The following is a 14,319-nucleotide window of genomic DNA, read 5'->3' as shown; positions in this document are numbered from 1 at the left end:
ACTGGAGAAACTAAAAGAGAGACATAAGAAGAAAACAGACTGGACAGAGCACATAACTTCAGCTGTGTTTTATTTTAATAAATGTTATATTTATGCAAGCTCATAATCACACCTGAAGGAATGACAAACACATCAAATTACTCTGGCATGCTGGCATGTGTGGTGCTAGTTTCCATCAAGATAAGAGACCTCTTTTTGGATACCAATACTGATGTTTTGTTGATGCAACTGCCATTTTCTTTCTTTATTCAGTGCACTTTGTAAATTTCTCTGCTGGGCTGGGGCAAAAACTTTTTCAAGATCGTGAAAACGAGCCGTGCAATTACAGTGGTGGTGACAGTGGCCAGATGCCCACCCCCTACTAATGCGTTTACTGCTGTGTGGTGCTCCTGTAGTCTGGTGTTTATGCAGCGTCCGGTTTGTGCTATGCGGGTAGCATATGCCACAGGAGAGGGATGTACTACTCCACTTTTGCATGGGACAAACCTGTTTGCGTGCTTGATGCTGCAGTCCTTTTTTTCTTCTTTGCATCATATTGCTCATGCCCGCAAGTTTTTGGGTGCCGTAAAAACCACCGGGACATCACATTTCTAAGCCTATCTTGATGGAAACTTGCGCCACACATGCCAGCATGCCAGAGAAATGTAATGTATTGGTTGTCATTCTTTCAAGTGCGACTACATTGCCCGTGTAAATATGGCATTTCTGTAAAATAAAACACAGTTGAAGTTCCGCGCTCTGTCCTGTTTGTTTCCTTCGTACATCCCTCTTTCTGTTCATGCGGTTCCATTATGCATTCTAGTTTTAACCACCAACTAGCCTAGCCTGCCTTTCCCTGGTACATTCACACAATAGATGACACTGGCATTTTCAATTAGTGCCGAGTACTGCTGTCGCAGTGAAAAATAATTTTGAAGCCAGAGAGGCATGCAAGCTGATGATTGTTTTTTGAATAAGCATTGTGTGAATGTTTGATATCATTTCCTTGTCAGTTGAACTCACCAGCAGTAAACTCCTTAAAAACCTCTGGCCTCTATTTTTCTTTTCTTTTTTGCAGTCTGAACTGCAGGAGCTCAAGTCTGATCTGTATGAGGCGCAATCAACGAGTGCTGTGCTGAATAAGGAGCTTCAGCACCTTGTGCTGCAGCTGCATTCAGCCCAGTTGCAGGTGTCTGCGCAGATGGGGCATGCAGGAGACTCTACTGCCATCAAGCAGAAGCTGGTGAGTTTATCTCTCTTACTTTGTGGACATACACACCGTGGGTCTTTCTGAATGAAGCAAGGTATTTTCTGCCAGCATAGGTTTCTGGAGCAGCTGTTTGCCAGTGTCTTCATGCGTTGCTCAGAGTGCTTTTAGGTGTTCTGGTGGTCGTTGTCCACATGACACTATGTTACCACATAGCAAGGTCTCGTCACTCATCGCACTGAACCTTGAACACATTTCCTTGTCATCTTTCATCTACATCCCCCTACACTTACAGCAAACTTGTCACATTATGTGAATGCCCCTTCAACTTATCATGCGTACGCACTGTCTGGCCTGGGAGTCGTAGTGATGTTAATATCTTGTGCATTGTACTGCCTTGCAGGAACAGGAGATGGCTATGTACAGGATGGATGTGGGACGTGAGATGCTGCTGGAGGCAGAGGTGGCCCAGCTGCGCAAGGAGAATGCAGCGCTCCGCAAGGATGTGGTGTCCCTGCAGAGTGAGGTGTTTGGAGCCAAGCTGGCCGCCAAGTACCTCGACAAAGAACTGGCCGGCAGGTGGGGTGCACTGGCGCAGATGCTGTGAACATGTAGTGCTCATGCTGCATCAGGGTGATGCATCTGGGCAGAGCTCGTTTTTTTGGACACTTGCATGGAGCAGTTCTAGTCGTTCATTATCTTGGGCAATGCTTTAGGCAGGTACTCTCAGCTTACAAATACAAACATAGCAATATGCCTCAAGGGGAAAGTGTATGGTAGGTGTACCTTGCCAGTACTCACCAGTTGGGCAGAAACTTGGGGTGGACGAATTGGCTTGGAATTGAATTGAGGGCAGTGAGTAGGCTGTGGAAAGGAAAGTGATGGTGGTGACATTAAGGGATTGGAAAAGAGCACAGTGGTTCAAGAAGCAAACACAATTAGCAATATGCTAGCTGAAGCTAAAAGGAGAAAATGTGCATGGGCAGAGAACAGATAACTGATGGTCCCTTGGGCTAATAACGTAGATTACAAAAAAAGGTAAAACAAAACAGGGAGCTACAGGGAGTCAGGTGCAGATATGAGAACGGGAGTTCGTAAGGACAGTGGGGGGGGGGCCACAGCTGGCGCAGGGCGGGCTTAATCGGCAATTATTGGGAGGGACCTTTGTTCTGCTACAAACGTAGTTGGTCTGTTGATAGTGATTCTGGCTATGATGGCCTGGTTTTGTTGAAAGTAGGGATTCTGATACTAACATGTCCAGGGCCATTGTTATTAGCCTGTGTTGTGGTGCTCTTAGGCACTGTTCCAAGGCCTTGGTGAGTGGGGAGAACAGTCCTCAATCTCTAGATTTTTGGGCCAGGAACACTACAGCAGGCTCACTGCGCAGCTCGGTGCCAGTTTTTATAGCTTTGGTAATGACTGCATAGCACTGCACGTGCTGCCGACGGGGCAACCTATTGTGTTCTCTCTATAAAGGTGCAGAATTCATATACTACTCATTCTGAGGACTGTTGTGCCTCAAGTGCCTCTAGTTGAGTTCTTGGTGCATGGATCTGTGACACAAGCATAATTATGTGCACAAGGAGGGGAGAGGGCATATCATCATGATCAGCAGCCTGACTATGCCCACTGCAGGGCAAAGGCCTTGTGGGAAGCCTGCTAGATTCCCGCCGTGGCGTCTGCACGGCATCCCGCGTCGCCCTCTTTCCCTTTCTCCCGCCTCGGGCGGCGGAGAGACGGCTGGTGGCTAATCGCTGTCATTCGGCCGCAGCTCCGCCCCCGGCTTCCCAAGGGCCTTTGCCATTGGTGAATTTTGGCGGGAATTCGGGACCCGTTTGGGGTGGTCGCGCGGCGCGCGACCGTCCGAGCGGGGCCCAGAGAGAGAGAGACCCCTCCGAGACAGCGTAAGGTGCGTACGTTACTGTTCGTCCGAGCCAGCCTCTGCCGTTCGGACCAGTTCATACTCGAGCTCGCCAGCGTGGGTCCTCGATCCGCCACGGCTCGAGCCTGTCCAGGGGTCCAACGACCTCTGACAGGCGCACCTTGCGTTGACTGCCCATTCTCTCTCGCAAACGGCCCATCGGCCGACACGAGAGAGATCACAGCACTGCCGCGGGGACAATCTCCTGCAGCGGCGTGCTAGCGGCGCGCATTTCTCTTGTTGCCCCGAGCGCGCACCGGAGCCTTGCTCTGAGCGCGCCCCGGGACGGGGTGACTGTTGAGTGTGTGTATGTACCGCTGGAGGACGGCGTCAATAAACGTCTCCTTTGTGAACTTGGAGGCCTGTTTCTTGCGGCGAGCCGCTCTCCTCTCTTCAGAGGTTGAACGCCGCCGCAGCGGTGCCCCAGGGTGCGTGTGGTGACGGCTGATCGGGGCCCTTGGCTCGCGCGAAGCTCGAACCCGCGGTGGGTCGTGGCCTGTGCCTACTGAGAAACCCACAGCCTCTCCCATGTCTCTCCAGTTAACCCTGTCTTTGGAATCTACTCTGTTACCCTTAAGGACCAGCAGTTATCATGCCTTTGCATTACATGCCCTGCCCAAGCCCATTTCTTCCTCTTGATTTAGACTATGAAGTCATTAACCCACATTTGTTCCCTCACCCACTCTGCCCACTTCTGGTCTCTTAATGTTACACCTATCATTTTTCTTTCCATAGCTCACTGCATTGACCTTAACTTAAGCTTAACCCTTTTCGTTTGCCTCCACGTTTCTGCCCCGTAGGTGAGTACCGGCAAGACACAGCTGTTTTATACTTTTCTCTTGAAGGGTATTGGTAAACTACCATTCATGGTCTGAGAGAACCTGCCATATGTGCTCCACCTTATACTTATTCTAGTAATTTCCCTCTCATGAACCGGATGAGCGGTCGCTACCTGACCCAAGTATACGTATTCCCTTACCACTTCTAGCACCTCGCTAGCAATTGTGAACTGAACATTTTTTTTTTTGTGTTAATTATTTAGGCCCACCATTCTGCTCTGCCTCATTAATAATGCTTTGCAGTGTATCTCCTAAGTGACTTAGCAAGGCAATGACATCAGCGAATTGCAAATTACTTAGGTATTCGCCATTAACTCTTATCCCCAACTGTTCCCAATCCAGGTCTCTGAACACCTCCTGTAAACAGACGGTGAATAGCAATGGCGAGATCATGTCTCCCTGCCTGACACCCTTCCTTATTCGAATTTTATTGCTGGCGTTATGGAGGGCTATGGTAGTTGTGCAGCCATTGTAGATATCTTGCAGTATTTTCACATAAGACTCTTCTGCACCCTTCTTCTGCAATGCCTGCATGACTGCTGAGGTTTTCACTGTGTCGAATGCTTTCTTGTAATCAGTGAAGGCTATATGTAGGTGTTTGGTTATATTCTGCGCATTTCTGCGTCACTTGATTGATAGTGTGAATATGGTCTATTGTCGAGAGTATCTTTTACGAAAGCCTGCCTGATTGTTTGGTTGATTGAAATCTAAGGTTGTACTGATTCTGTTTGCAACTAACTTTTTAAATACCTCCTACACAACGGACAGGGTGCAGCCATCCCCCCTAATCATCTAAGGGGGGCACCAAGTCTGCCCCATACCTTTACTCTGTTGGACCTGTCCCGTCATTGTTCATAGTGCAGTGTTATTTTTAGTGGTTTTTGAGGGCAAGAAATGGTGCAGTAAGTCTCACTTCTTGGTGGACACCTCAGCCGTGCCATTAGGGAAGTGGGGTGGCTTAGTGGTTAGGACTCTGCTACTGAGCCGGAATACCCGGATTTGAACCTGACCGCGGTGGCTGCGTTTCAGTGGAGCCGAAACGCAAAAGGTGCCCGTGTGCTGTGCGATGTCAGTGCACTTTGCAGATCCTCAGGTGGTTTAAATTGTTCCAGAGCCCTCCTCTGTGGCACCTTTCTTTTTCTTCTCTCACTCTCAGTGTTATGGCCATGCATGCTTTTCAGGATACTGGCGGCTGAGGACACGTGATGTGGCATTCCAAGAACTGTTTACTTGCTGGGTCACTTTGAGGCAGTCTTTTCAGGTTCATTTTTATAGTGAACAACAGCTGTCATATATATTATCTGTGGTTTAGAGAGCATAGTAAAAATTCCTTTGGAAGTGCTTTGTTGCATTGGTACCTCAGCGTCGCAGGTGCTGCCTTTCTCTGCCGATGTTACACGTGAAAGTAAAAACTGCTGCTTAATAATATTTTGTATATTTTGCAATTCAATCACAGTGAAATAAATGTTTTATAACCATTCCTCATCTTTGTGCTGCGGTTTGACTGCAGGGGCATTGGTGGGATGTGGGTTGTGTGCTGCGGTGAAACTTGGCTCCCCCCTAATCGAGAATTCTGCACATACCTATGGGCACAAGGTGTGCGAGAGCACACATATAATTCCTGCTTTACCGATTAAATTGTTTCGCTTTCTTTTTCACACTTATTCTGGCAGTATACGACATGCAAAACCTGCTGCTTAGACAGAGGCCAAAATCTGTTAGCACTTGGCAGGTCACTTGACTTTGTGCAGTTTGGCACCTCTTGTATCGTCATCAGCAGCAGTAGCAGCCCAACTGTGTTCACTGCTGGGCAGGGGCCTTCCCACCGATTTCCAAATAACCCTGTCCTCAACTAGCAGCAACCACCCTACCCAGGCAAACTTACTGATAATATCCGCTGACATGACTCTCTGCCACCTCCGGTTTCATTTGCCTTCTTTTGATATCCACTCCATTACCCTGAGGGGCCATCGGTTGTCTGTTTCCACATTACATGATCTGCCCATGTCCCACTTCCTCATCTTGATTTTAACTAGAACATAGTATTAACTCATGTTTATTCCTTAACCCACTCTGCTCTCTCCCTGTCTCTTAATGTTCCCCCTTGTCATTTTTCTTTCTATAGCTCGGTACGTTTCAACTGATTTCTATTGCATAGCAGTCTTTAAACAGTCTCTCGTACAGAAGTGCCTCCTTTGCTCCTTGTATCTTGCAGGATCCAGCAGATCCAGCTGCTAGGCAGGGACCTGAACCCAAGTGAGCATGATCGGCTCTGGAACCAGCTCGAGTCCGAGATCCATCTCCACCGGCACAAGGCGGTGATCCGGGCCTGCCGAGGCCGCTCCTCCAATGCAGCCACCCTACCCGGCCCAGTGCTTCCAGAGCCCGACGAGGGCACTCCCCTGCGCCGCCACCAAGGAATAGGGGACGTGCGAACCGTGCGACTTACCAAGGGCAAAGACGAGGGTCTGGGTATCTCCATCACGGTGCGTGACACGTTCATGCTTGGACTCAACTTCTGGAAAGCTATAAACCCCTTTGTGTCATGGGGAGGTGGTTGTTCTGTTACACTAAATGATTGGAATGGTTTCAGAATCTTCCTTTTGGGGTTACTTTTTTACCATTTCTTTCTCACCTTTCGGTCAATTTAAACCATTCATCTTATAGCACCTAACAGTGTGCAACTGAAGTGCTCTGTTTAGCATAATTTTCAGAAGATCAGCCCCAGTAGTAATCGCATTCTCTTCACTTGCACTTCCACAGAAGGGAGTTAGTTTGCAGCGTTGCAGTATCAGCAAAGCCACAGAACACAGAAGTGATACGCATCACTGTGCAGAATAAAAATGAAAATTTTCAACTAGGAAAGATGGTCTTTAGTATTCTTGTCTTATCGAAAGCCACGAATTTGCAGTCCATTTAAAGCACCTTGACAGTAAGTAGCAACTTGCTGGCACCACAGGAGAAGTTAGGCTACTTTTACAATGTTTACAGTTTGTAGAATCTGCACAGTCAAGACACGAGCACAGATTCATGTTTGAAATGACAGTAAACGTAGCTGTCACTGTTATTTCAGGGCGGCCTAGAGCATGGTGTCCCCATAGTCATCTCTGAAGTACTTCCAGACATGCCAGCCTGGCGTAGCGGCAAGCTGTTTGTTGGTGACGCCATTCTCGCAGCCAATGGTGTCGACCTGAGGGAAGCAAAGCACCATGATGCTGTGAAGGTCCTCTCTGGATTGGTATGTTTTGGATTGTTGATTCGAGATTGAGGTTGCTCTTGTTCTCCTCTCTATATTGTGTGGTAGTGAACGGTTCTGTTCTTTATGGCCAAGCAAGCTCAATTCTTTATTGTTAGTTTGTAGAACAGATTTGGCTTTTGCCATTTAAAAAGGTGGGACAGGCCTAAGAGGACCATTTAAATAAGTCTGCCCTGCTTTTTACATTGTAGAGCAGTGCTTACGGGCAGCAAATTAGAAAACAGCTGAAATGTACTGAAGCCCTTTTTGTGAGCGTAATGTTTGTTGCGGCCAAGTTGCATAACAGTTTCCAGTTGCCCATAGGCTGCATTGTGCACAAGATTCATGACACTTGTTTTTGTCAAAGAAAGTGAGGGCATTTCTTTCTTTTTCAGCAAGGTGACATTACACTCAAGGTGTTGTATGTTTCACCCGATGAAGACAGTGATGATGAAACACAGGATAGTCAGCACCTAAGGTGGGTCTACTCACATGTAGCCACTTTTTACTTTTGCAATCCTTCTTTTTTTTTTGCTTTAATTAAATTGTTGCTTTGACTTGAAAGAATCGCCATCCTGAAATGCTCCACTTCAGCCAATTCATTTGTGCTCTAGGAACCCAGCCACCTAAAGTACAGAGAATGTTTTTGACTAATCACTCATTGCAATGGCTAGTGGTAATCAGGGAGATTATGAATGGATCTTTCTGTGTGAAGGGCTTGGTCTCTTGCGTACCACTTCTCTGGATTGTTCTGTGCTGTGTTTTGTTTGGTCACATTGAGATGGGCTGCCTAAATTTCTCCAGGTACCATTTCTTTTATCCTGAAGACGCCAGCGAAACCAGTGTGGCACCAAGTGATGACGAGAATGGTGTGACGGACCGATCTCTGTCTCGCTTTGCCACATCTCCTCACGTGACGCCTGGTCATGGGGCCCCTGCAGCAGTGCCAGGGATCGCAGTTCCTGCCACACCCGAAGCCAGAGCAAAATCCAGTGAGAAAGTCTCCCCAGAAGCCCCGCCCGAAGTCAAAGCTGTTGCCAAGTCTTCTCCTGCAAAGTCTGTCGTTGAGGTGAATGGTACTGGTGACTGTGCCCAAGGGTAAGATTTAAAATATTCTGATAATTCAGTCCTCTGGAGACCTAATCACTTGTGTACACATAGCATTTCATTTTCTGAAGAAATTTCAGTGCCTGTTGAAGCAGCTGTTACTATATGCAAGGCCTGCTAGGTTCCTTTTTCCATGTGCTTGTGCAAGCTTTTTGCATAAGCATTTGGTATCTTTAATGCAAGTTTTGCAGCTAAAACTCTTCGAATCCATGCAGGCGCCGTGGTGGCTCTTTGGCTATGGTGCTCGGCTGCTGACTCTATAAACAAGGTTTTGATGCCGGCCGCGGCAGTCACTTTTGATGGAGGCAAAATGTTAAGACCTGTGTGCTGTGTAATGTCAGTGCACGGTAAAGAACTCCAGGTGGTAGAAATTATCCGGAGACCTCCACTACAGCATCCAGAATATCCTGAGTTTCTTTGGGATGTTAAACCCCATAAACAAACCCAAACCATCTTAAATCCCATGCTTAATGTTTGAGCAAACTTGCCAAAGCTTCTGCCTGTATACTTCCACAGTACTCGTATTTTGTACATAGTTATTTTTCTAACTATACGCTTTTATATACTCCTTAAAATGCAGCAAGTAAAGATTAAATGCCTCAAGATTGCCAAATTTTGGTAATTTATTCATAAATTGCTTACCACACATCCTTCCTACTTGTAATAGTGGTATAAATTCTTTTTCTATTGCCATGGCATGCCATCTGTGAACTAGCGCAACAACTATGCACAAGAAAGAAATGCCTGTCATTCATACAAATCATTCAGGAGAGGATGCAATATCTGGACGAATTGGGTACATTTTAGACAAAATTGGCCTGAAATACATTGATTAGCATTGCTCATCTCTGGCACAAAAAGGTGTTAAGCATTGAAATGGTTCAGAGCGGATTATAAGTAAAATCTGAGAGACTGCAACCTGCTGCATTCTAGTAGTGTGCACTGAAACCAAGCATTTTGCAGTCAGGGTTTCTTTTTTTTGTGTGTGTGTGCTGTGCAGAATAATGGTGTCGGCATATCCAAGTCTACTTGTGGCCTCCCCATAGCATTCATATTTTCATTGAAATAGAAGAAGCTTTATTCCTTCTTGATGGTTATCAGAATAGCTGTGGTAGCGTCACATAATTATATTGTGAAGAAGAAGGGCATTAGCCGCACTGCCATCGCTCAGAGCGAGAGCCTGCTGACCTGGACAGACCAGAGACTCTGCCGCCGCCGTTGTTTCGCCGCCGCCTGAGCGCTGATCTAAGCCCTTGTTACATTTGGTGGAGGTGCCGTGGTCAATTGTCAATTAAAAGCAGGGATTCTTGCAGGGTGCAGACTTAGCCAGCAGTTCTTTTTTTTTTTTGCTAAAGGAGCTCAGCTTGATTGTTAGAATCCGATGTGAAAACACAGCTCAGAGAATATTGTTTTTTTCTTTCTGCTTCTGGACCTGTATGGTTGTTGAAATGTGTTGGTTAGTGCAACTGGAAGGCAACTGCAAATATGCTAAAACGGGGACGTTGTCAAGGCAGCATTTTCTTGGAGTATGAAAAGAAGGAAAACTGGTCACAGTCATTCATTACATCTGAGACGCAGTGCCATTGCTCCGATACATACTTACAGCAGCGCCAGCTTGGTTTATAATAAGCGAGCATTCTTTGTAACTGCAGCCGTTATAAGTGTGGGCTCGACTGTACCTACTCAATTGAACACACACAAGGCTTAAATAATCTCACTGCCATGGTGGTTTGTTCACCTCGGCACGAGTTTCAGTGGCTAAGATTGAAACCTGGATTGGTAGGCACAAGTTCATTTTCACACAATATAGAAAGATGACAAGGGACAAGGTAGTCCAGCGCATCTCTCTGTCTCATTGTAACGTCATGTTATCTTTGAATAGGTGTAAGGATGCAGTTGCAATGCTACCATGGACTCCTTTACGAAGCTAACAGTGTCGCATGCAATAGTTTGTTTTTTGTGCACCTATGAATTGGATGGGCGGTTTTGCTATGGGTGAAATACATGAAATAAGCTGGCTTTCTGGCCCCAATTACTCATGTCGGCTTCTTTCTTTTTTCCTTTTTTTCCAGAGCTGTCGCTACATGATTGAAGACTTAGGCTGGCCACATTCTGTGATGAAGATTTGTTACAGCTATTTTTGGCACTACTGTCAGGCCTGCTCCTCTGCACGACTTTCCTTTCATCCTTTGGTTGTTGGTGCTAAATTAAAGGCATGTTTGTGTGCATGATTAGTTCATTCCAAACAGTTTTTAATGTGTGCTTTAGTGCCCTGCATTGCCTTAATATGTTGTTGTGTTCAATTATGTTGATAATGTTGCATAGCCTTTTCTAAGGTTTAGTTAGAGGGTGTCTCTAGTGGTGTTTACTGAAGACAGAAGCATGGAATCTCACATTTTGCTGCCAGTCTTGAAAAGCATGTGTGCAAATAGTATGGATGTTTTATTTTATATTAAGCAGGGGCAGTGCCTGTTGCAAATACATATGGCAAACTTTTTAGTTGGTTACATTTGGAACCTACTGGAGCCAGTTGGAACCAACTGAGAATTTTGTCACATTTTCCGGCGGTTACTATTTTAAGGAAACCGTTAGGTTGGCCTTTGTTGTACAAGCCATGTTATAGCCTACTCTCCGCAGCAACTTTTCTTGGTAATGCAGCCAAAGCTGCAAAGCCAAAATGTGCACCCGCTCTTCCTAGGTAGTGGAATATTGTCCCTGGTTGCATTTAATAGGTTCGTTTTAAAATGCAGTACATTAGTAATACTCAATACTTAAGGTACATTTATAACAAAACTGCACATTTTCAACGTTGGACAGTAATAGAAAGAACAGTTCCTTTGATTGAAACGGATTGTTTAGGCATGTTCGGTTACAAGAAGCTTCCATAGATGGTTAATGAAGCAACTGTGCAGCAAGATAGTGCCAAGCTGCCATCCTGTAGCTGAACCATTGGCGCAGTGAGACAGTTGCGGACACACTGCCCTTGTTGCTTTCTCTTCATTGCCAAGAAATGTAGTTACTGAGTTTATTGCACAGCTTAACACAGCAGCTGTTTGAACCCTGTTCCCACCAAAGTGTGTACCTGTTGGAACCTCATCTCAGTGTGTGTTCACACTGATGACTGTGCTGCTAGAAATTCTGCTGCTAAGCTTTTTCAGTTTTTTATTTCAACAGCCTTAGAAAAGAGGCTAAAAGACGTAAGAAAAAAATCAATGTCTGTTTTGTTTGTTTCTTTCGCCTTGCACTTTGTAAGTCTAAGGTCAGTCCTAAATATTGTAGTAGAATGCAATCTCGGCGATACTACTTGGACAGAACCATGTGTCTTGGAAGCATTTCTAAACTGCTTTTGAGCAAGACTTGTGTGACATTAAGGTAATGTGTTTGTGTGCCTGAAGCTGATCGGGAGGTTACTTTGCTGCAGTCTCAAAGTTGTAAATGTTGTTAGCAAGTGCAGCGGTGTGAACTTGTTGTCATTGATGTGTGTATTCGCAAATGATAGATGCGTTTTGCATATTTTGGATATTTCTACATTCCTTTCCTCAGCCAGTATTTATTATGCCCATGGCACATAATGTGGCACTTGTTGTCAAGAGTGGACGACTGTTCGCAACTTGATTTAAAGCGCAATGACGTTATTAATAGAGCCAGATCCATGCATCGCCTCAGCTGGGCCAATATGCTGGAAGTGTGTACTAAATGAAAATTGCCAAATTAGTTTGTGCCAGTTAGTTGGAGCCCCAAATATGGAGGGAATGGATGCGTGCCGACAGTTAACCTATCTTTCTTGTTACGTCATTTGGGCTGAAACTGCACTTGACATTTGATCAATAATTGTAGTGCAGAAGTAAATATTACAAAAATTACTTGCTGTAAATACTGTATTTACTTTTGCAATTTGCTCAACCCCAACTTTGTACTGGAATTTAAAAAAAAAAACTTGCATATTTTTCATTCCCTGCTTTGCAAGCACACCAGAATGCACGTGGGTGCGCGCAGGGTAGGCTTGGGCAGAGCGGCACAGCCGTGTCACTGCGTGCGGCAGCAAAAGGCAAGTGTTTCCAAAAAAAAAAAAACTTGATAATTCGTTTGTAAATTGGTCTTGGTAAAGAAAATTTAGTTGCGCACCATTTACGTGGCTCGCTTGCACTGGCGGTCGCTTTCGCGTACGAATGGCTGCGAGAGCAAACTTCTGGTAACCTTTGAAGTGTATGTGCCAGAATCCGAAGCTAACGAACCATTGGCTGTTCTGTTTGCCACTACTCAACTGGGCCGCATGCCAGAAGGGCTCCGTTTTCATCGCCTTGTGTCTCCATTTACCTCCAATTGCTAGAGGTAAATGGTGGTCTTATTCAACTCCAACTGCTGACCCGCTGTGGTGGCTCAGTGGTTAACACACTCACCTACTGAGCCAGAGTACCCGGGTTCCATGGCGGCCGCGTTTCCATGGAGGCGAAACGCAAAAGGCGTCTGTGTGCTGTTCGATGTCAGTGCATGTTAAAGATCCCCAGGTGGTCGAAATTATTCTGTAGACCTTCACTACAGCACCTCTTAATTCCTTTCTTCTTTCACTCCCTTGATTATCCCTCTAATTTGGGTGTCCACTGAGATATGTGAGACAGTTTCCCCCATCATTTCCTTTCTTCAAAAACCAATTTTCAGTTTTCAACTTTGGTTTTGCGATTGCATTGTTCTGCCTTTATTGCTTGGAGCTGCACAGGCGTCTTCATTCCATCATGCTGGGAATCGGTCTGGAGCGGGTGCGAGGTGGGAGGGTATGCGTTTACTTTTTTTGGTCATTGAGGGGTGCAAGTTGCGGTGCGTGCGCAGCAATATATCGTGTACATTGTGCATTAATGACCTTTGTAGAGCTCTTTAGGACGTGTTTATAAAATCTCCACATAATTTGCGCATCCCGTTTTCGAAGCCTTAATTTTAGGAAAAGGGCGCAAATTACATGAGTAAATACGGTAGTTACAATTTCACCTTAAGGACATTCGAAAACAGACAGGCAGCCGTGCTTCATTTCAGGCAGCAGCAGCCGCCAAGCTGCAACTAAAGCTATCCAAGCTGGCGGCAGCGGCAATGTTCGTTTTTCGGCGCGAGAGAATGAGGCCTGTAAAGTCATGCATGCCTATTTGGATATGGCTACTTAGTGGGCACATTTCAAAAATAAGTCATATGGCTTAAAAGGGCCTGCATTGGAAGTGTACACTGGGCCCATTGGTGGCAATGGTTTGGCTAATTGCCCTCATTTTCTTGGTCAGTTTTGGTGGCAGTTGTGCTAGAGATAATGCTTTTATTTTAATAAATTACAAAATTCAGTTTTCTTAACGTGCCTTGTTTTTGTGCTACCAGTTTTACTATTGATCATTGACTGTTTTTTTTCCACTCCTGTTAAAGTCCCTTTTGGGGCTGACAGTATTAATCAATGAAGTGAACATAAAAGCACAACCTGCATCAAAAGTAAACTGTTGTAAGCGCCTATTTTGGCTGGTTCGTACAGCATTTCCAAGCACACAGGAGGACAGCAGAAAAGGTCATGCCCCTTCGGCACTACCTTCAACAATTTATTGCAGCGCGAACTTGTGCACAGATTTATCACTTTGCGGCACAGAGCCTACGATTGTGCATGTGCGAATTTTTTTGCAAAGTGTCTAGAGCTGTTTTCATGAAGTCGGTGATGCCGGCATTATTTTAAATCTCTGCTGGGCTGAATGGTAGGGCCATTTTGTGCTTAGAAAATAATGATCACTTTTGAAAAGCGACATAAAGATCGACGTCAAGAACTTCTATTAAATGTTCTACTAAAGGACATTGCAGCTGATTCTGTGGAAGCTTCTTCAGATGATGAAAATAATTGAGCTATTTGTTTTTCTTTTATGAATAGGGCGGAAGTTCTGTGAGAGTGGCAGTGCGTGCCATGTGTGAATGCTTAAATGTTTTCGAGCCATTCATGTTTTTGGAGCAAAAACTTTACGACCAAAGTTGCAAAAGCCGGGCCATCGCTCAAGCCTTGACCTTGAATAAATAA

The 14,319-nt window shown here is 45.5% G+C and overlaps 1 protein-coding gene across 1 annotated transcript in view; it reads left to right on the top strand.

Annotated features, from left to right (window-relative positions):
- The window catches only part of LOC144098497 (Golgi-associated PDZ and coiled-coil motif-containing protein-like), a 29,338-nt gene extending 18,804 nt beyond the window's left edge, over positions 1 to 10,534 (top strand). Inside the window, exons 2-8 of the mRNA XM_077631184.1 lie at positions 1,058 to 1,222; positions 1,590 to 1,765; positions 6,162 to 6,432; positions 7,020 to 7,184; positions 7,577 to 7,659; positions 7,986 to 8,279; positions 10,361 to 10,534. Coding sequence (XP_077487310.1) covers positions 1,058 to 1,222; positions 1,590 to 1,765; positions 6,162 to 6,432; positions 7,020 to 7,184; positions 7,577 to 7,659; positions 7,986 to 8,279; positions 10,361 to 10,376 — 1,170 coding nt within the window. The 3' untranslated portion in view covers positions 10,377 to 10,534. The remainder of the gene's footprint in view (positions 1 to 1,057; positions 1,223 to 1,589; positions 1,766 to 6,161; positions 6,433 to 7,019; positions 7,185 to 7,576; positions 7,660 to 7,985; positions 8,280 to 10,360) is intronic.
- Positions 10,535 to 14,319: the final 3,785 nt, after the last annotated feature.

This window comes from Amblyomma americanum, chromosome 7 (genome assembly GCF_052857255.1).
Source record: "Amblyomma americanum isolate KBUSLIRL-KWMA chromosome 7, ASM5285725v1, whole genome shotgun sequence".
NCBI classification, from domain to species: domain Eukaryota; kingdom Metazoa; phylum Arthropoda; class Arachnida; order Ixodida; family Ixodidae; genus Amblyomma; species Amblyomma americanum.
Note: the sequence above shows the minus strand (reverse complement) of the source record. Positions and strands in the feature narration are given on the sequence as shown.